Source organism: Aspergillus costaricaensis, assembly GCF_003184835.1.
Source record: "Aspergillus costaricaensis CBS 115574 unplaced genomic scaffold BO79scaffold_21, whole genome shotgun sequence".
NCBI classification, from domain to species: Eukaryota; Fungi; Ascomycota; class Eurotiomycetes; order Eurotiales; family Aspergillaceae; genus Aspergillus; species Aspergillus costaricensis.
In genome coordinates, this window is record NW_020291821.1 from 246115 (window position 1) to 266207 (window position 20093).

At 50.7% G+C, this 20093-nt stretch overlaps 7 protein-coding genes across 7 annotated transcripts; 4 read left to right on the forward strand and 3 right to left on the reverse strand.

Annotated features, from left to right (window-relative positions):
- Positions 1-101: 101 nt before the first annotated feature.
- On the reverse strand, positions 102-1708 carry BO79DRAFT_30184 (uncharacterized protein). The gene has a single exon (XM_025689043.1). The coding sequence runs from the start codon at positions 1477-1479 to the stop codon at positions 190-192; it is 1290 nt and encodes a 429-aa protein (XP_025538193.1). The 5' UTR covers positions 1480-1708; the 3' UTR covers positions 102-189.
- A 152-nt stretch (positions 1709-1860) lies between these two features.
- On the forward strand, positions 1861-3926 carry BO79DRAFT_197369 (coatomer subunit delta). The gene is made up of 4 exons (XM_025681263.1): positions 1861-1940; positions 2003-2446; positions 2505-2701; positions 2757-3926. The coding sequence occupies exons 1-4, from the start codon at positions 1938-1940 to the stop codon at positions 3667-3669; spliced, it is 1557 nt and encodes a 518-aa protein (XP_025538194.1). The 5' UTR covers positions 1861-1937; the 3' UTR covers positions 3670-3926.
- A 526-nt stretch (positions 3927-4452) lies between these two features.
- On the reverse strand, positions 4453-6106 carry BO79DRAFT_238575 (uncharacterized protein; the record flags this gene model as incomplete). Its single annotated transcript, XM_025684824.1, has 2 exons — positions 4453-5150; positions 5224-6106. The coding sequence occupies 2 exons, from the start codon at positions 6104-6106 to the stop codon at positions 4453-4455; spliced, it is 1581 nt and encodes a 526-aa protein (XP_025538195.1).
- Positions 6107-7254: 1148 nt separating this feature from the next.
- BO79DRAFT_209769 (uncharacterized protein) lies at positions 7255-9042 on the reverse strand. The gene has a single exon (XM_025682664.1). It carries the CDS (start codon positions 8868-8870, stop codon positions 7536-7538), a length of 1335 nt encoding a protein of 444 aa, XP_025538196.1. The 5' UTR covers positions 8871-9042; the 3' UTR covers positions 7255-7535.
- Positions 9043-12178: 3136 nt separating this feature from the next.
- BO79DRAFT_197378 (fatty acid alpha-hydroxylase) lies at positions 12179-14053 on the forward strand. The gene is made up of 3 exons (XM_025681264.1): positions 12179-13237; positions 13292-13540; positions 13605-14053. Exons 1-3 carry the CDS (start codon positions 12519-12521, stop codon positions 13750-13752), a joined length of 1116 nt encoding a protein of 371 aa, XP_025538197.1. The 5' UTR covers positions 12179-12518; the 3' UTR covers positions 13753-14053.
- Positions 14054-14287: 234 nt separating this feature from the next.
- Positions 14288-16719, forward strand: BO79DRAFT_209772 (putative RNA splicing factor (Pad-1)). Its single transcript, XM_025682665.1, has 5 exons — positions 14288-14403; positions 14455-15212; positions 15268-15576; positions 15640-16119; positions 16177-16719. The coding sequence occupies exons 2-5, from the start codon at positions 14545-14547 to the stop codon at positions 16433-16435; spliced, it is 1716 nt and encodes a 571-aa protein (XP_025538198.1). The 5' UTR covers positions 14288-14403; positions 14455-14544; the 3' UTR covers positions 16436-16719.
- Positions 16720-18082: 1363 nt separating this feature from the next.
- On the forward strand, positions 18083-19989 carry ptcA (type 2C protein phosphatase PTC6). The gene is made up of 2 exons (XM_025681265.1): positions 18083-18190; positions 18332-19989. The coding sequence occupies exons 1-2, from the start codon at positions 18130-18132 to the stop codon at positions 19951-19953; spliced, it is 1683 nt and encodes a 560-aa protein (XP_025538199.1). The 5' UTR covers positions 18083-18129; the 3' UTR covers positions 19954-19989.
- Positions 19990-20093: the final 104 nt, after the last annotated feature.

The following is a 20093-nucleotide window of genomic DNA, read 5'->3' on the forward strand; positions in this document are numbered from 1 at the left end:
TCGCCGTAACCATCCCAGTAAACTTCAGACAGTCCTTTCCCTTCGTTTGCAGCTATAGAGAGAGAGGATAGCTCTGCAGCAACTGTGGGCCTTGTGCTCAGGCTAAGATAGAGCGCTTCCGGCTCTTCCACCCCGTCATTGTGGCAAAGACGGAGGTACAAATCTACAATCTGATGTAGTGTGACCTTGTCAATGTGAAATGAGTCCTATAGTAATGATTAGTATATGCCGAATAGTAGGAATCCACAAGTGACAAACCTCGGTTAGTTGAATATTTAGGGCCTCGACATCTACAACAAGAACCTCATTATCTCCGATATGTTCATGTAATACCTCACGGCACGAACCGAGGAGTTTGCCGAAAGACCCAAAAGCCAAGCTCTCATCCTCGAGAAAGAACGTCTCCGATGAGTCGCCTTCCCGAGGAGGGAACAGTGAGATCTCGTTGTCTTGGTAATAGACTTTTACCGGATACAGAGGCGTGCGTTCCGTCACCGGAGCTTCTCGCTCGACTAGGTTCTCGACATCTTGCGCCTCTGCAGAACGATCCTGAGTTTCTGTGACCTTAGTTTCCTCTTCATTATGTCCTGCTTCACCCCCCTGTGCCTCTGCCTCTACTTTCCCCTCCTCTCCTTCTCCTTCTTGACCTGGTCCCCCATGCTCTTCTTCTACTGTACCCTCTAGCTTTTCAGCTGGATCCTTGTACGCATCAGCTGGAGGTTCAACGTCGCTGGGACCGCTCTCAAGGACCCGAGGCTGGTCGGCGTTATTAGCGGTCTCTTCCCGATCGTCTTGTTCCGCGACAAGATGAGACTGTTGCTCCACCGTTTTGGTACCATCGAGGGGCTTTTTGATTTCGGTCGACTCGGCTGTGTCTATTTCGGGCTGCTGTGGGACATGCTCTTCTGGTTGGTCGATAGGTTGTTCAACATCTTGGGGGTGGTCATTATGTGCATCTGCATGACTTTGTTGTTCCGTCCGGGGCTCCTCTTGGAGTTTTTGCTCAGCTTTGTTCTTATCAACGGGCATCGCAGCACTCTCTTCTGGCACTTGCGCTCCTTCCACCGCTTGGTTCTGAGCTTCGGATGATGTCGGCATTTCGTCTTGAGCTTCAGCAACAGGGGTATCGTTGACTTCTTCGTAGTCGTCTTCTAGCATTTCTGCTTCATAAATACGTTCATTCTCGTCCTGCATTTCCACGGTGTAGTCGGCTCCGGTATAAGGTTCATCGGCATCAACCATAGTCGGCTCGGCAACATCATCGACCATATCCTCATCGGGAGCACCTTCGTGATCGTATTCGAAATATTCGTCCGCTACCATCATATCTTTGTCGGTAACGGAGGCCTGGTCTTCCATGATATCGATATCAATATCGAAGTCATCCACATGCCCTTGATAGGGGGAAGCCATCTCCATCTTATCGTCGGCCACAGAGATCTCCATGTTGGTAGGTGCAAGCGAAGAAGCGGTTATCATGTCATCGATATACGATCGGTGTTACAACAGAAGGACAGAGACGCGTCAAAAGTTTCCGCGTGGCGATCTCGGGGTGTGCCTGAAAGCAACCCAACAACAGATTTTGTGAGCTGCCTTTAACACTAGGGATGGATTCACCCGAGGACGGTGAAAAGTGCAACTGCGTCTGCGGTGACGACAGTTTGGTCCCTGAATAAGTTGTGGGGAAAGGTGAAGGGAAAAGGTTGACTTGTAAGGTGCAAATGGAGAGGTCGAGGCAAAGTGAAGCTTCTTGTGCTGCGGTAAGCGAGGGGGTAGCGCGGCGCACGGGCCAACGGGGACGAAGAGAACAGCAAGCGACTCCCCGTGGCTTCGACGTCAAGACACGCCTACCAGACATTCGTCCGTCGGGAGATTGCTGTCATCTGGACGAAAAGTTATCACTTCTTACTAGACATCTGACCTTCATCCACACAGCCATGGTTCGATTCCGGGTATTCGACTGTATCCTAGAGCTCTGCTAACAATCGCGCACAAACAACAGGTCGTCCTCGCAGCCTCCATATGCACCCGCGGGGGCAAGGCCGTACTTTCGCGCCAATTCCGTGAGATTGCTCGCTCAAGAATCGAGGCCTTGCTCGCTTCCTTCCCCAAACTGGCCGACTCCGGTACTCAGCATACGACCGTGGAGCAGGACAATGTCCGCTTCGTATACCAGCCTCTGGACGAGCTATACATCGTCCTGATCACAAACCGCCAGTCGAACATCTTGCAGGACATCGACAGTCTCCACCTTTTCGCCCAAGTCACCACCAGCATCTGTAAGAGCTTGGATGAGAGGGAGATTCTGCGCAATGCTTTCGAATTGCTTAGTGCCTACGATGAATTGGTGACTCTGGGGTACAGGGAGAATCTGTCCCTTACTCAGATCAAGACCTTCCTGGAAATGGAGAGTCACGAGGAGAGAATTCAGGAGATTATTGAAAGAGTATGTATACCCTCACCTGGGTATACTGTCAATGGATGGCTGACATTGCTGGGTATAGAACAAAGAACTCGAGGCCAGCGAGGAGCGCAAAAGGAAGGCCAAGCAGCTGGAGATGCAACGGAAAGAGGCCGCCAAATCTGGCCGCTCTATGGCTCCCCGGGCGCCCTCCTACCCCGTCTATACTCCCCCCTCCCGGCCAGCTGTTCCCGATACCTACGACACCTACGAGGCGGAGAAGAAGAAGACTTTCGCTAAGTGCGTGCATTCATCTATAACTCTACTCCCTGTCCCTAACACTCCCCCACTCTAGGCCGTTACCCACCCGCGGCAAGGGCATGCAACTTGGCAAGAAGTCCAAAACCACCGACATATACGAGAAAGTGCGCGGCGACCTTGGTCCTGAAGTTGAAGAGTCCAGCCCCTTGGTGACACCACAAGCCTCGACGCCGATCGCCGAAAAGGTGTCCTCCGCCCGTGCCTCGCTGTCAACGGACCGGGATCCTGTCCACATCACAATCGCAGAGACAATCTCTGCTACTCTTACACGTGAGGGTGCACTGAAATCCTTCGAGGTGAAGGGTGATCTGCAACTCCGAATCTCCGACCCAGCTTTCACCAAACTCAAGCTCGACCTCCACGCTAACCCCACGCATGGTGCACAATTCCGCACCCACCCTAATGTCGACAAAGCCGTCTTCACAAACTCTTCCGCAATCCAATTGAAGGATACATCCAAGAGGTTCCCGGCTAACAACTCCATTGGTGTGCTGCGCTGGCGTGTCGCAAGCTCTGGATCGGACAACGCCGATATCCTCCCCATCACGTTCACCGTCTGGGTGAACAAGGGCTCCGACTCGACCACCGTTACCATCGAGTACGAGCTGACTGGATCCGACACTCTGCGCGACGTCGTCGTCACCATCCCCTACGGCGCCACAGAACCGGCAGTGTCCAGCTTCGACGCCGTCTACGAAGTATCCGGAGACAGCCTGGATTGGAACATCGGAACCGTGGATGAGAGCAACGCATCTGGCAGCTTCGAGTTCGAGTCCACAGGCGACGGAGATGAGAACGAGTTCTTCCCCATGAACGTGCATTTCTCGAAGGCTAACCCCTTCGTCGAGGTCGACGTAAACGACATCACTCTTCTGGAGATGGAGGGCGAGAGCACCGGCTACTCCAAGGATGTGAAGAGCGTCGCGGAGGGATATGTCATCGAGTAGATTCTTTTGTTTCTCATTGTCTCCGTTGCTTGGGTGTATAGAGTACTAATGACGTTCGGACTGCCCGCTTGGGTTTCTGCGAGTTGTGTCTTATGCTTTTTGACCACGGTTCTTTTATTTGTTTTATTCTCCAATATAAGCCTCCTTTTTCTCTTCTGCCTTCTTATATGTATTCACTATAAGATTGCGCCTTACATCGTTATCCATGCTGGTCCGTATCTAGCATTTCAGAGCGGTCGCTACATGCCTTGGTAAACATAGTCCGAAACAGAGTCATGTGAAGTTATAGTAGGGTTTCAAAGGATATAGAAGTGAGACATGACTCCGATAATGAATGAATGTCTCCTCATAGATAATACTTTCTGGATACAATAGCAGTAATCACGAGTACAGTCATTCTACTGTGTTCTGACCATGGGTGCGTATGTGTGCTGTGCACCCAAAGTCACAAAGATGCCTTCGTGGTGTTCATATATCCTCCAATTTCTTTATCGGACTGGTTGACAAACACTATGATGTATGTCGCAAAGAGTAGTACCTTGTTCGTTTCACGTGGGTAGTAATTGTTCTCTATCCAAATCACTTGAGTTATATACACAAAGTTTCCCATTACGGGTGGTAAATATCAACATATCAAAACAAGCACAAGGTTCATATCTGTATCCCGTGCGAGAACACATAACCAACCCTCTCAGAACGTAGAAAATTGAATGCCGCGCAAGTTGGAAGCCAAGAGCTCTAGGCTAGACTCAAAGCTAACCTTCAGCCTAGAATGAGGCTGGGCTAAGCCTCCCAGTTCCTCTTTTTCGCGGTGAATAGTAACCTGGCGTTCTCTTCTTGAGAGGTAAATGAGAGTCGAGCACCGCTTCCTCCATGTACAGCGCTCAATTTAGAGATACGGATATCGATGACGTTTGCGCGAGGAAGGGTACGGTTAGCCCATGAGGACGAGGTTGCAAAGGGCCATTCCTGGCCGGTCCATGAGTGGAAGTCGATTCCGAGGAGGCCTCGTCCGTCTCCGACGAAGCGTTCTATGCAATCCAGTGGGGGGAGGAAGCGGCGGCGAATGCCGCAGCCGACGTGGTTTGGGTCTATTTGGTAGTCGGGACATTGTTTGAGGGAAGCTATGATGGCTGTTATATCTGATGGAGGCGCCGGTGGTTGTTCAGGTGTAGAGTCAGTGTCTGAGTCGAGGGTGAAATCAGGATCAATTAAGGTCGAGCCGAGAAAGATGGTCTTCGTGCGAAGAGAGAAGAATCGGGTCATCTGTCCTAGGTGGAAGGCGTCGCAGGCACTGGAGTTGCCAAAGCCGTAGCGGCATTGGAAGGGACGCGCTTGGTTGATCGCTGGTGCAAGTGGTTGTCGTGGGACAAAAGGTTTGGGGGGCTCGGGGTCTTCTAAAGCGCCGTAGACCCGGAGGAAGTAGGCTTGGAGGTCGGTAATAGTGTTCAGAACACATTGTCGGCGGAAGTAGAGCTCCTCTGCAGTATGGTTAGTGTGCTTGATAATGGAGTGGAAAAGGCGTGACGGGTTTGATGAGGATACCTTCTATACCGTTAGGCAGAAAGCGCCAGGGGTGGGTAGGAGTAACCGGAGGCTCGACACCGTTTGCCCAAGTTTTCGAGCCAAGAACCAGTAGGGCATGGGTCATCACTTTGTATATGACTGGCTCGTCCAGTATCCGCGCTACGAAGATGGTTTGCCGGATGCGATCCTCACTCAGCTTCAGTAAAGAAGAATCAAATTTGGAGGGTTGATATTTCCCTTTCCCATAAGCGTAACCGGCTCTCTTGAGAGATTCCCGGACGACATGCGGAGAGTTGAAGGCGTCCGCTAGCTCCAGTAGTCTTGCAATCAGAGACACAGGCGAAAACTTCAGTTCCGCATCAAATGAACACTGCTGTTCCTCTTCAAAGGAGTTGAAGGACAGGATCTCCAGAAAAAGTTTGATGGCATCCAACCCAAGCCTCGATGCGACATGTTTGCTCGGGAGAATCACAACGGGCAGATACCTCACTTCTGCATTCGGGATGTTGGATGACGCAGCGTTCACCGTTTCGTCAGTCAGAAGCTTCTGATGCATCATCTTCTGCTGCATGAGTTGACGACCCTCGGAGAATTTATGCGGGTCAAGAAGGGCCCGAAAATACGGACTATTTTGTGTCAAATCATCGCTGGAGACTCGCCACCGACGATGGCGCGCCTCCGATTGTGTTGCAATATCAGATTCAGGATCGAAGTATTCAACGATCACGTCGCCGGTCTGCAAGATGACTTTGTAGGGAGCAGCCGACTCCTCTAAGTCAGGCAACGAATGAGCCACGCCATTTGCCTGATGCGTGACTTCAGAATGGCCTGCGGCTGTCTTTATGGACAGGTTACCTATTCCAGAAATCAAGCTCTCCTGTTGAGATTCTGGGGCACCTTCCGAGTCCATGATGAGCTGATCTTGTGCAGTTGGATTTGTTCGCGATATCCTTGGGGAAGGTTATAATAGGTGATCTCTCTCTCAGCACAATTGGTGACAGCATTGGGTTATCTTGAACAAGCTCCTCGTAGCTTCGAAACAAGGTTCCGTGGAATCTGTACTCCTGCTGCCAGAGGTAGGAATTGGGATTTCCGCCAGAGGGTCAGTTATCATTTGGAGGCCACTGGCCGGAACAACTCTGGCATTATGACGCTATGTGCAGCCTTCTCATATCGAGAAGCCAAACATATTCTTCAAAGTATGATGGAAACAATATGTGTGCAAATAAGAGATGTTGGTCGAAAGAAGTGGTGGTTGGATCGAAAGAATTGCCTCTTCGAGCCATATCGTCATGTGACCCACCGCGGGGATGCTTCAACGCCGTTCGTTCTCCTCTCCTCATCTTGGTTTGACACTTCCTTTTTCAGTTGTGGACCAGTTTCGTGCTAATCGAAAATAATATATATAAAGCAATTTACTGTATCTGGAAGAAGCGAGTGGTATAATTCTTACTGCAATTGCCGTCGATGACCGGCACTCACTGAAGCGGAAGACATATAAATATCCGAATAGCAAACTATCTGGATAGTACCAGACATACTGTCAGAACTATAGAGCCCCATGCCAACCTACTAGTACTTACTACTAATAAGTAGCAAGTCATTCATGGGCCAATACATACAACTACACTAGTGATTATCTGGCAATGGAATTGGGCCTTTGATAATAACCAATTTGTCAACCAGAAAAAAAAGGTTGTTGAAATGCTCAGTCCATTATACTATCTTGACCGCAAATACGTGGCCCTCGAGTTCGAGTCCGGGCTAGATGTTATCATTCGTACCCACATACAGTCTGCTCAACCCAAAAAGGATCAAGATCATCGTAAGGGGCTCTTATAGCATCTCACCAGATGCCTGGGGAGTGCTCGGCCGGCGTCGGTCCCGACCGCTGCAGGGAATGAGGCTACAATGAATTTAGAGCCTGAGGGATTGGATCTAGAGTTCTAGACACCTTTCTAAATGGCGCCGTTGCAATTTAGCTCGGGCTGCTATATGCCCCGATTGGATGCTTACGTTTTAGTGGTCATTGGTATTTGGAATTCTTGTATTCCCCGAGCCTGGTGATGCTAAAATTTGCTATGCTCTTTGGCTGTAATCACAGATGATTTCTGAACCCCCTAATGTTGTACTCAGAAGATGGTAATAACAGAACATGACAGAACGAAATGGTTTTGACAGCGCTTAACTCCAGACCTCCCTTGTGCGATATTGTTGCTTTAAAAGACATAGTAGCGAAATAAATATGTATATGTGCGAACAGAATAGGTGATTAGTTATTCGAAATCAAAAGGAAAGGATGTGGCGTATGCTGTAAGGGATTTCCCAGCGGTGCCTCTTCACGGCAACGAGACGATAGGAATGTGCAAGATCTGACAACTTTTTGTGGTGTCGGATTTATGCGTAATTCCATTTTCCTGGCTGGTTGCTTCGCGGAGTTTGAATGCCTTCCCAGCAGCATAGAATAGTTTTGCGGCGAGAGGGTTGAGGGATTCAAGTGGTATCGTGGTCTCAGGCAGAGGTGTCTCGTCCTCCTCTCCCATCTCTTCATCTTCCTCGCTGCCGTCGAGCGGCTGTCCACCTTGGCAGATGGGAGAGAACAGCGCAAAGTGTGGCAGCTCCTCGTCGTCATCCGACGAGTATGGGCTCAGCTGCTGCTGCTCATCGTTGTAACCAGACAGGCCTGTCTCAAAGATGTCGCTTCTCTGCGAGGCAAGATGCCATGGTTCACCACAGAGGAATCCCACCACGAAATCTTGATTGGCACGGGCAGCAGCTATGCAGCTCTGACGGTAGTCGGGAGTAAAGGAAGTATCGGTCCTGGATGGCAAACAAAGTACTAGACCACGGGCCAGAAGAGGCGGGGGAGGAAGATCCTCAGGTATCGTAGATGGACTCAAAGTTCCAAACTCGAAGCCATGGCGCTCGAACTGAGGTGATTCCAAGGGATAATCGGCAGAATCTTCGGTATGCTGGGTGATTGTTTGGGTAAGGGAGATAGTCGAGGCCTTCCGTGGGGGCAGTCCCAGGCCACTTTGGTCGACGACATACTCCGTAAGATGTTGGGATTGTGCCGAGTCTTGATCGCTGTTGGATTGCTCATTTGCGAAACTGTCGGCGGTGATTTCGGTTCTGATGGTCTGCACAGCGTCTGCCACTGCCTCCCGAGCGGCAGCCTTCAAGGTCGGAATCAAGATGTCGGCTTCCTGGTTGTAAACAGCGGCCCCCGACGCCCAGGCTGTCGACATGCCCGCCCATGATGCTGGCTTCACCACACCCCTAGTGTACTTCTTCCGTATCAAGTCGACCACCCCATTCCGTACTTCTCTCGATTCAGACTTCTGCCGACCGACAACGTCAACGGTGGAATTGAGAATCCGACCGCTTTCCCAGATCAAAAAGCCATGCTTTCTAGCCAAAGTGGTCAATTGGCGAACCGTTTCCTCGGACCAGTCATCGATGATATCTGCGTGAACCTGAAGGATGCTGATATGGGGGCCGACCAAGGACGCGAGATGCAGGAGCGAGTCCGTGTTGGTAACCGTGTGAGAGGGAGACACACACACAGGCAGTCCGTAAGGCAGTTCGGACTTGGACTTGGCCAAAGTTCGTAGGTAGGACACAATGCGGTTGCCGGGGAAGGACGGACTGTCCGACGACGAAAACGTATCCATTGTGGTGAGAGACAAGGTTGACAAGCGACAAGAAAAGTGAGGGGGCGGAGATTTAGGGGAAAGAAGAGAAGAGAGGGGAGGGAAGAGGGAAGGAAGAGAAAGAGGGAGAGTGGAGTGAGTGAAGAGATGAAAGGGTTGGGAAGAGGACGAGGGGAAGAACAGGTTAACTATGTCTGTGTGTGTGTGTGTGTGTGTCTCTTTTCTTTCTCTTCTTTGTTTCCCTCACTTTCTGGCTCAGGGAGCTTTCTTCCCGTTGAGCTACTGAGGTACACTAATTAGAATGGAGGTAAAACCCACTTCCAGTCCCTTGACTGGTCGACTCGGTCGAGACAAAATGATTGACAATTGAACACCGTCCCCACTTTTCCGACATTTAGCTCGACATGATCAGTCGACAGGGGTTGAGGGGGGGACCCGTTCGGATGTGGTTCGAAGGAGGAATCGGATCAAGCAGATCTCCATCCGTTTTCTCTTAAAATGAAAGTACAATAAGAGGGGGAATCGAGAGAAAGAGAAATCTGCCGAACGGAAAGTCTGCTTTGCTCTACAGTGATTTGTTTTTTTTTCTGGCACCAACATACTCCGTACACTAATATATTTGGCTAATCAATTTATAGGCTGTTACTATTCCAATGAGAAAAATAAATGCACCTAAAATAAGTTGAATGCTACCTGAATTCGGCCAATGCAAACGAACGAAGGCGGCAAAAAAAAGCATGAATTGATGGGCGAGGAATGAATGAGAGAACGAGCGAATGAATGCATGAATGAGAATGGGACATACCTTATCCCAAGCTTGGTCGAGTCGAGTCAACTACTAGACTCCATCGACAGACGGAGCCGCGCGACACGGGGAAATACCGAGGGACTCCCCACCGGCCGATACATTCTCTTACCGATCAGAGAACTGACTTTGCGGCTGGAACGGAGGAAAACTGTATGCTAAAGTACCGCGCAGTACGAAGATGGCCAGTAACCAAACCGAGAAATCAGGGAAATAGTCATCAACAGAGAAGGGAGTTGTCCATGAGTGAGAGGTAATCTATCTGTGAACCATGGCCACCACAAACCATGGAGCATTCTCACTTTCCAATCAAGCCGTTCAATTCAAATTGCAAGTTTCTTTTTAGCTCCTCCACTTCTGATGATCTCCAAATGATTTCCATCCATGGAGATCGCCTTGACTGCTCAACAGTACTCCATACCCGGTTTCAACTTTCAAATCAAAAGTCTTCCCTCCGAACAGGCATCATCCATCTCGGCCCCCCTCTCTTTACCCCCCTCCCCCTCCTCTCCCTTTTTTCTCTTGGTTGCCCCATTTCTCTCTTTTCTCTTTTCCTCTCCAATTGTTCAAGTCAATCCTGTCCGGTTATTGGGCACAAGTGTAACCCACCAGAAAGACCTTGTCCTACTCGTCCAGCCATGCCCAGTGCACGCCCAGTGCCCCGTCAACTTCATCCACTCCAGCTCCAGCCTCCATCCTTCCTTTTCCCCATACGGACAGGGGCGAACCCGCCTTGTCGGAACGAGCGATCCGGTACAGTGGAAATGTTACGCAACTTACGCCGCATACGCAGCGGGCGGGTCATTATCCAGCCCGTAATTTCGCCCTTCCCGGCAGAGGGGGACCACTTAGAAATCGTGACTACACTGGCTGTGTGTGTGGCGAAGGCAAGCACGAAAGTAAATATAGATAGATTTAAATAGCAGTAGCTAGCTAATATGAGGAAACACGGGATGCGATGTGGCCAGTAGCGCTTCACCAGATTGTGGAAATGGAGCATAATTTACTGCTGAACTTTTTCTGTTCGGGCGCTGAATTCGGTTCGGCTGGGCGTTTAGTAACTCGAGTCCTCCCCATCCTCGCTTACTAGTGCTTTCTGCCCAGCGCTTACCCTCCCCATTCAACCGTCAACTACTATCTAGATAGTCTCTTGCTTGCCGATCTCATGTCCCAACTCTCAACGTCGTTAGTTGCTATTATACTTTTGGTTTCGGAACCTGCTCATAATGGCTCGTTTTGGCGAGACTGAGACCATCAAGGCACGCCACACTGCTTGTTCGGATGACAGCCTCATTTCTCATATTCCGAAAAAGCCACCCAAAGCTCACAGCTCTAGACGTACTGTGATACATCCGACAGTCGGGGGTCTTGTGATGCGTCCCAGATCCGCCCCAGTGTTCAGCTGCCATCGACGCTTTGACGACACCCCCGATAGTAAAAGAGGCATGCTTTGAGAGGAGATCCGCTTGGAGACAGTTTCAGGCCGCCATGCTTTTGCCTCGGACGGCGAGTGACCAGTGCCCGGGTTCCAACTCCACAGACCGAGATATGATGGTACAGTGTACGGTGTACGGTGTAGTATTTTGCTCCCTCGCACACGCAGAGCCAAAACCCACTCGAAACCCGTACTCTAGTAGGCAAAAAGAGACATCCCGGATGGAGTCCCACCAAATACCACCAAAAACCGGATTGGTCTGTCATTGGTCGCATGAACCGGTAGGCAGGATTATTGACGATCAGGCCATCACTTGACGGATATCATGTAGATAGTGGGTGCGGAGTAGCTACTGCTAGACTACTGACACTGAAAGACAGCACCACAACAGTGACTCGCTACCGGCATCCGCAACTATCTTGTATGGGCTCATGTGATCGGGCAATTTACTTCGTAGATGCGCTCCATATTGGATGGAGACCACAATGGCTCCATTTTGCGCCCAGCTATGATCATTGCACCAATGCCTACGTGTTGACCACACAACCCAAGGAATAATATCTCATTGGGGCCATACATCTGATAAGCAACACAGTCCACAGTAGTGTCTTGGGCAAAGCGGTAGCCAGTCTTACCTACATTGTCGCAAGGTTAGCCTCAGAAGTGCGAGAGTATTGCGGTAGCTTAGTGCTATACTTGGGGGCTATATTGCTGCATGCCGTCGCTAATTTGGCAGGAGCTCCATATTAAGTGTGAACCATAAACCTGCGTTTCTTTTTTGACCCAAAAACTGGGCGCCTTCCTTTTGTAGCCTCGTATCCGTAGTACTCTGTACTACCTTGCCCACTTAAACCCCTTCAGCCGTTCAGCTAGCCTCTTGTTTCGGTCAAGCGCCTGTCGCTGCCTGATAGATGCCTTGTATAGGCCTTAGGCGCAAAAGTCAGTCCACTGCTTACTAAGATGGCCACTCAGGGGCAATTCCCAAAGAGGACTAGTGCCTTCCGCAGATTCCCGTTGTATCCCCGACGGCCTGAGGAAGCGCCTCCTCTATGGTGAGCCACACGGTCGCTCTTTGTACAGAGGAGAAAAGAACTTATTGCTTTTTCAGTCACACACAAACTTCACAGAATCGACCTTGCTGTGTTGTAGCAGTGCTTGCCAGACTTTTGCGATTGTTGTGCTCTGTTGTTTCAGTGGTTCAGCGAATTTTTCCTTCGGAGCCTCGGACCCGTGATCCCTGCTCGATATTTTGAAGCTCACGCCACTTCTCCCTCAGCCATTTATAGCGGTTTGCACCACAACTGATCGCTAACCGTCCAACTACGACTCTCGCATTACACCCCTTACCTCCAGACTTTCGTCTCTTCCTTCCGTCCCTCGAAATTCGCAACACGGTACTGGCTCTTTAGGCCTTTGCCTTGCGACGACCATGCCTGGCAGAACCCTTCCAACTTTCACCCCGGCCGAGGTCGAGTCTCACAATGATGCCAACTCGTGCTATGTGACCCTGGGATCAAAGGTTTATGACGTTACTGACTTTGTCGCCGGTCATCCTGGTGGTGAAGAGTTGGTCCTCGAATATGCTGGCAAAGATGTGACGGAGATACTGCGCGATCCGGCATCCCACGCCCATTCGGATTCGGCATACGAAATTCTGGACGAATGTCTTGTTGGGTTTGTCTCGTCGGAACCCAACGGAAAGGCAGCAAACGGGTGCACTCCTCAATCAAAAGAACAGCAGGCGGTGTTTGCAACAACTGGCTTGTCTTGCGAAGAGGACCTGTCGGTAGAGACCGATCCTACCAAGGATTATCAGACACATAAGTTTTTGGATCTCAACAAGCCTCTCCTTCTCCAGCTGTGGAACAGCGGGTTCACCAAGGAGTTCTACCTGGACCAGATCCATCGCCCGCGTCATTACAAGGGTGGGGAGTCCGCGCCGCTCTTTGGAAACTTCCTTGAACCTTTGAGCAAGACAGCTTGGTATGTTGTTCCTATCATGTGGCTTCCTCCAGTCACATATGGGACTATCGTTGGTTTCTCTGGACTGGCGAATGTGCCGGCTGCCGCTGCTTATTGGGTCGGTGGTCTCTTCCTCTGGACCTTGATAGAGTATGTCATGCATAGGTTCTTGTTTCACATCGATAAGTATGACGCTCTGCCCCATTCATCTCTCTAATTGCTGGTGCTAATGCTTCGTAGGTGGCTTCCTGATAACCGCGTTGGCCTTACCCTTCACTTCCTGCTACATGGAATCCATCATTACCTGCCCATGGACAAGTATCGGTTGGTCATGCCACCGACTCTATTTGTCGTCTTGGCCGCCCCATTTTGGAAGTTAGCGCACACGGTGTTCTTCTACAACTGGTATGCCGCTGTGACGGTCTTCTGTGGAGGTGTCTTCGGCTATGTCTGTTATGACATGACTCACTACTTCCTCCACCACCGCAAGTGAGTAAATCTATTCTCCAAGCTCTTCGTTTAATATTTGCTAACCGCTGATGTTCATCTATAGCCTCCCTTCCTACTACAAGGCGCTCAAGAAGTACCACCTCCAGCATCATTTCGCGGACTTCGACAATGGCTTTGGCGTCACTAGTCGCTTTTGGGACCGCGTCTTCGGCACTGAGCTTGAGATGCCGTCTCCCAAGAAGACCCAATGAACATACGTGACATCCTGATGCTTCATACTCTGGTTTCTCGGTGTTCCCCCATTATTTGCTCTCTATTCATATCTTTAATGTACGAAGTAATGTCGCCGACGCGTGTTTATTCTTACCCACGCTGACAATCCGGAGTTGGGCTTCTTGTGTGAATCTTTTCATGTACATTGATTGTCATGGCCGGATGAAGAAAACTATACGTTATTCTTCCATGATATGTGACCATGACTCTCGTTGCTTTTGTGAAACCATTATCTACTATTGTACAGAGCATATAGCCGCTTATAATATAATCTTTCTCCTATCTACACTATCGATGAAATGAGTTCAAGCCAGGGTACGGTTGAGTGCTAGATGACCCGTGGTTCATAGCCGTGTTAGTCGGCGCAAAAAAAAAAAAAAAAAAAAAAAATTATAAAAGGACAAAAGATAAGGAGGCAAAGACGCCAAGACCACGTGACGTGTCGGCATCCCACGCCATCGGAACATTGAGGTGGACAGTATCTTCAACATCTCTTCACCTCACTCCTCAGCTGCAGCACCACCCCTGTAGGGAATCCGCTTATCCCGACTCCTAATTATACGGCATCGAGAATATCTATATTACAGTGTTAGAAACAACTTGCCGGCTTCCGGATTTGAAACAGAAGGGTTCGCTCAAGTCAAGCTTGATACGCCGTCACTCTCTAACCAAGCCAAAAGTGACCTCAATCCTTTCCGCGCAATCTTCGTTGCATTTGTTGTCTGTTCAGTTTAGCCCAGGAAAAGACAAATTGCAGCATATATACCAAGATGTCAGGTCTCGATGTTGAGGCTCTCCTCGAGTCCACAGCCGCTCCGCCATCTCAAGACCCTCCCCGTTCCCAGGACCGCGATGACCGCTCCTCCTCGAAAACTGACAGCAATGACCGCCGGGACCGCGATCGGTCACGAGAGAAGGACCGCAAGCGCAGGGACCGCAGCCGTGATCGACGTCGCTCGCGAGACATCGATGGAGATGAAGACATGAAGAGCCCGAAAAGCGAACATGGCAGTGCTAACGGAAGCCATAGAAGCAGAAAGAGGAGCAGGAGTCGTGATAGCGAACGCCGTCGGTCTCGTCGTGACCGCTACGGTGACGATTACCGTTCTGGTGGCGACTTCTACCGCGGGGGTGGACGGGCTCGCACTCGCTCTCGGTCGCCTTACGATGATCGCTATTACCGCCCCTCGGGCCGCTCCCGTCGCGATGAGCGAGATGAAGACAGACGCACTCGCCGTGACCGCAAACGAAGCCCGAGCCCGAGAAGCCGCGAGAGGACGCCGGAACCCACCGAGGATGAGCGTGACAGGCGTACCATTTTCGTTCAGCAGCTTGCTGCGCGGTTGAGAACTAAGGAGCTGATTGCGTTCTTTGAGAAAGTCGGACCTGTCAAGGAAGCCCAGATCGTCAAGGACCGTGTCAGTGGGCGGTCTAAAGGGTGAGTTAATCTCCTTCCCAGATGATAGGAGAGCTGTGTAACTGACTTTCACCAGTGTCGGTTATGTCGAGTTCAAAAGCGAAGACGCCGTTGCACCCGCTATCCAGCTTACCGGACAGAAACTTCTAGGAATTCCCATTATCGCGCAATTGACTGAAGCGGAAAAGAACCGCCAGGCCCGCAATCCTGAGGCCAGCAGCGGCAACAATCACGCTGCTCCATTTCACAGGTTGTACGTGGGTAACATTCATTTCAGCATCACTGAAAGTGACCTCCAGAACGTCTTTGAGCCCTTTGGCGAACTCGAATTTGTCCAGCTGCAAAAGGACGAGACTGGTCGCAGCAGGGGTTATGGATTCGTGCAGTAAGTTCTACCCCTACATATTTTACTCATATTGTCAGTAACTGTTGCTTACACCGTGTATAGGTTCCGTGATCCTAACCAGGCTCGTGAGGCATTGGAAAAGATGAATGGATTTGACCTTGCTGGTCGAGCAATCCGCGTTGGCCTTGGCAACGATAAGTTCACTCCTGACTCGAACGCACAACGCATGCAGAGCCAAGGTGCAAACCAACATAACTTCCAGGGCTCTCTTTTCTCGGGTCACGGAGGACGTGGTGTTCAAGCCGGCGGTACCAGCAACTTCGACCGCGCTGGTGGTCGTGACTCCGAAAAGGGGGCCGGTGCTAGTGCATTGGACGATACAGATGTTGCCGGTGTAAATTTCAACAACTACAGTAGGGATGCATTGATGCGCAAGCTTGCAAGAACAGATGAACCAGCCGAGCCTGCTGCCGATGACCAGCAAAAGGTGCTCCGTCCCAAGACTGAGGCCAAGCCTCTGCCTGTTAACGTCAACATGGCAAGTCGGTGTGTCATGCTCCGCAACATGTTCGACCCCAACGAGTAAGTTGTCCTGTCATAGCTTTCTTGATCGGTATCTGGAAGCTAACAATATCACAGGGAGGAGGGCGAAGCTTGGATTAAGGAGCTGGAGGATGACGTTCGCGCTGAGTGCGAAGACAAATATGGCCATGTTGTTCACATTGCACTAGATCCCAACTCGCAAGGCGATATCTACCTGAAGTTCGACCGCGTCCAGGGTGGCGAGAACGCCATCAAGGGCCTGAACGGGCGTTTCTTTGGTGGTCGACAGATCACCGCCCAGCCCGTCGTCGACGCTGTCTACAGCAGTCTGTTCTCCCGAACCAAAGCGATCTGAAGTATATGACATCGGCCCGTGCCTACCATGACCAGATACGGGTAGGTATTACATCTAATTTGTCTCTCTTACCAGGTGCAATCTGTGACGGCCGGACCACACTTTGGCCTTTGAACTGTTGAGCGGTTGCTTCGGCATGGTGCTTGGCTTGGATGACACTGCCCCTGGTAGGTGCCAGTCTTCTTGACATCTTACCCTTTATGGTTGTCTATCAGGCCGAGAGCCTCGTGGAATGATCTTGTCTATAGGGATTTGTACATTGCGTTAGCGCCAAATAGTTTTTTTCGTAACCTTGTTAATTGACAATTGTCAGTCATGAAAAGATTGTTGTAATTTCAAGCCTACTGATCACTTCATCATTGAGTTCTTCACTGAAGTACTGCCAGTGTTTTGTAGATGCCACCATACATTTCCCGTTGCTCCCCTTTCTCAAATATGAGTGTAACACCGTATAACAGGGACACTGGTTGATACTACGACACTGCCTGCAGGTCCACATTGTATACTTCGCGTGTGAACTGATCTACGCAGTACTATACATACAAACCCCGACTGTACCTGATATATATCGATACTAGTCTGCTGATCCAGCCCCTAACCATATCGCTTACTCAGTTGATGAAACAGAACACATCATCTTTCTTACTGCGTCTTCGTATCCAGAGTTACAGGGCATACATCCTCTGACTCTTCTCATGCGCCTGCTTACGTACGGACATTGGCTACAGCATTGATTAATTCAGGTCAATTAACAGCTCAACTACGCGACCATGGCCAGCCACAATCATTTCATCAATGTGAAGAACCCAAATTTGACAGATAAGAATTATCGGATCAGACCGGGTAGTTCTCCGACTAATTGACGTGATGTGTTTATTCGGAGACCCAACTGGTAGCATCACATATACGTGTATGGCTGCCGTCTTGCTGCTGCCACGTTTTCCTGCTTACTGGAGAGTTTCTGACCGCTATGATAGACTCATAACGGTAGCTAAGGAAATATTTTCCTGTACCTTTGATCCAATTGCTCTTGTGGTTAGAATAGCTTGCTTAGTAGTGGACATTTTGAATGCGTGTCTTGTTGTCAGATGTGTAGTTGATGGGCCTCGTTTTAGTGTAGTGAGACATTGATCGAGAGCGCATACGGTGGATGTTCTCATCCTATTCCAGGGATCTGTTTGTTTTCTTGAAGAAACGTTGAGACGGTCTAGAATACCGCAAGTGAGATTTGTTTGTTCTCTTCCAGTCTGCTGCTCCAATGATGTATGTAGTCGAATAGACGGGGACAAGACTCAAGCGTTGATTACTGGTGAGAGGAAAGGGGGAGAAGTTGGAGAGTTCCACTATTTCCACCCTTTAGCAACAGAAAAGGTACCGAGTCTGTTGCCTGAAGTATAAGTCACAGGGTGCAGCAAACATTGCAGTTGAATTGCTGCGAGGGAGGGAGAGACAAAACAAGTAGCAGTGGAAGTACTAAGTAGTAGTAGAAGTAGTAAGAAGAAGTGCCGTTGTGTTTCTCCGCCGCGCTGATTGCTCGGCCCGCAAAATCAGCAGCCCCCGCGGATTTCCGATAAAAGGCAAAGAACCTTCTTCCTGCTTCGTGTCCGGCACCTCCCTTTGTGTGCTCGTGTTTTTCTACTTTGCTCTCCCAGACTTTTTTCCATAGACATCATCCTACCAATGCTTCGGCCTTCATGATTGGGTCTCCCGCCAAGCGAGTCTCCGTCCAGGTCCGGACCCTGGCTGACAGTTATCGTGAGTTCGCCGCCTCCCCCAGATTTCTCTTATCTCCGCGCCTTTTCTTGCGCCCAGCCAGATCGGCCTGGAGTTGCATGGTCGTCCTGCATTCGCGTCTCACCATCCCCCCTAGCTAACCTTTTCTTGTCTCCTCTCTAGTCTATATTATCTGGTCTCGGCATTGTCGTTACTCGACCAAGTATATTGTTCCTGACGATATCCGCCCCACCAAGCGTCGCGAGTTCCACGACTATTTCGTCACTCATCTGCCCTCGTCCTCGCTACATCCGGATCCCCGGGGTCCTTTGGCCCCCTTCCACAAACTCCCTCGTGCAGAGTCGGTCCCCCATACGGGCGAGATCTCGCATTCTCCCGCCGCATTCCAGCCCCTTGTCGACCGGGACACCACTGTCGTTCGCATCCCACTGCGGAGTGCCAAACACCACTTTGGTGCACACAGCTTACGAGGCACCCGGCCCTACAATGAAGATGCCTACCAGGCTGGTGTCATCGATATACCCGCTTTTGCGAAGCGTCCACCGGCCTCTTTGACGATCAAGAAGACTGGCACTATCCCTGTCCCCAGAGAGAGCCGCGGGGCCGACACCGCGAGCGGGGATCCGCAGGTCTTCTACTTCGGCGTCTTTGACGGCCATGGCGGAACGGAGTGCAGTACTTTTCTGAAGGACTGGCTTCATGAATATATTCAGGATACCGCGGCCGCCTTTGAACTACAGTCGAGTCTCCGACAAGGCTCAAGCGGCCAGTTCCCGCGGGGCGCGGATCCCTCATCCGGAGCGTTGCCAATAGTACAAGGCGGTAACTCTAAGCGTATCGGAGAATTAGAGAAGATCCTTGTGCAGAACTGGAAGACATTGGTTGGCGGCTATTTCAAGAGATTCGTTCCACCTCACTTCACACATGCTGGAAAACAGAACTCGACGACGGATGTGGATTCTGGCATGGGGGTCACCATTGAGGAGATCTTGGAGTATGCCTTTCTCCGGACTGATCTGGAGTTTGTTTCGGCACAAGCGGCTAAACGAGACGATGAATTCACAAAGGTCGGTCAGCCAATGCATCAGGATGATATCCTGTATGGCCCAAGCCGCTCCCGATCGTTGAACATTGGCGGGGTCAATCGCTTCAAGGGAGGCAGCACGGCCAGTATTGCGCTCATCTCAACTCCGACGCCCGCTCCGTTCTGGCACCCCAATGCTCCATCTAGCCTGCTTGTATCGCATGTCGGAGATACCCGGATCCTCTTGTGTTCCACTTTGACCGGCCAAGCCATCCCGGTCACGTCCAACCATCACCCCTCGTCGCCTATTGAAGCTTCCCGGTTACGACGGTACGCTACCACGTTTGTGACAGACTCGTTTGGAGAAGAGCGCATGAGCGGGCTTGCCAACACTCGATCTTTTGGGGACGTCCAGTCCAAGCGCATCGGTGTCTCGGCAGAGCCAGAGATCCGTCGCATCGAGATGGGCCCAGCCGAGTACTCATTCTTGGTACTCATGTCGGACGGAGTCAGCGGCACGCTCCTAGACCAAGAGGTCGTCGACATCGTCAAGGAAGCCAAGACCCCCGACCAGGGTGCTTCCGACGTGGTCAAATTTGCGACGGAGGTGACCCGTGAAGGAGACAATGCCACCTGCTTGGTAGTCCGATTAGGCGGGTGGGAGCGACGGCTAGAGGGAGGACTGGGCAGCTTGGGGACAAAGGAGTCTCGAGAGTGGCGTCGGCAAGAAGCGACAGATCCGCGCAGGTCACGGAGATGATAATGAAGATTTTTAACATTTGATAGAGAATATGCCTGTTTGTATATAGCTTATTTCTTCTGCTGCTCGTTTGGTTCGTGCTGCTCTCGAGAGCTTTGCATAGTTTACATCTGTACATACGCAGTCCTTGACAACTAATT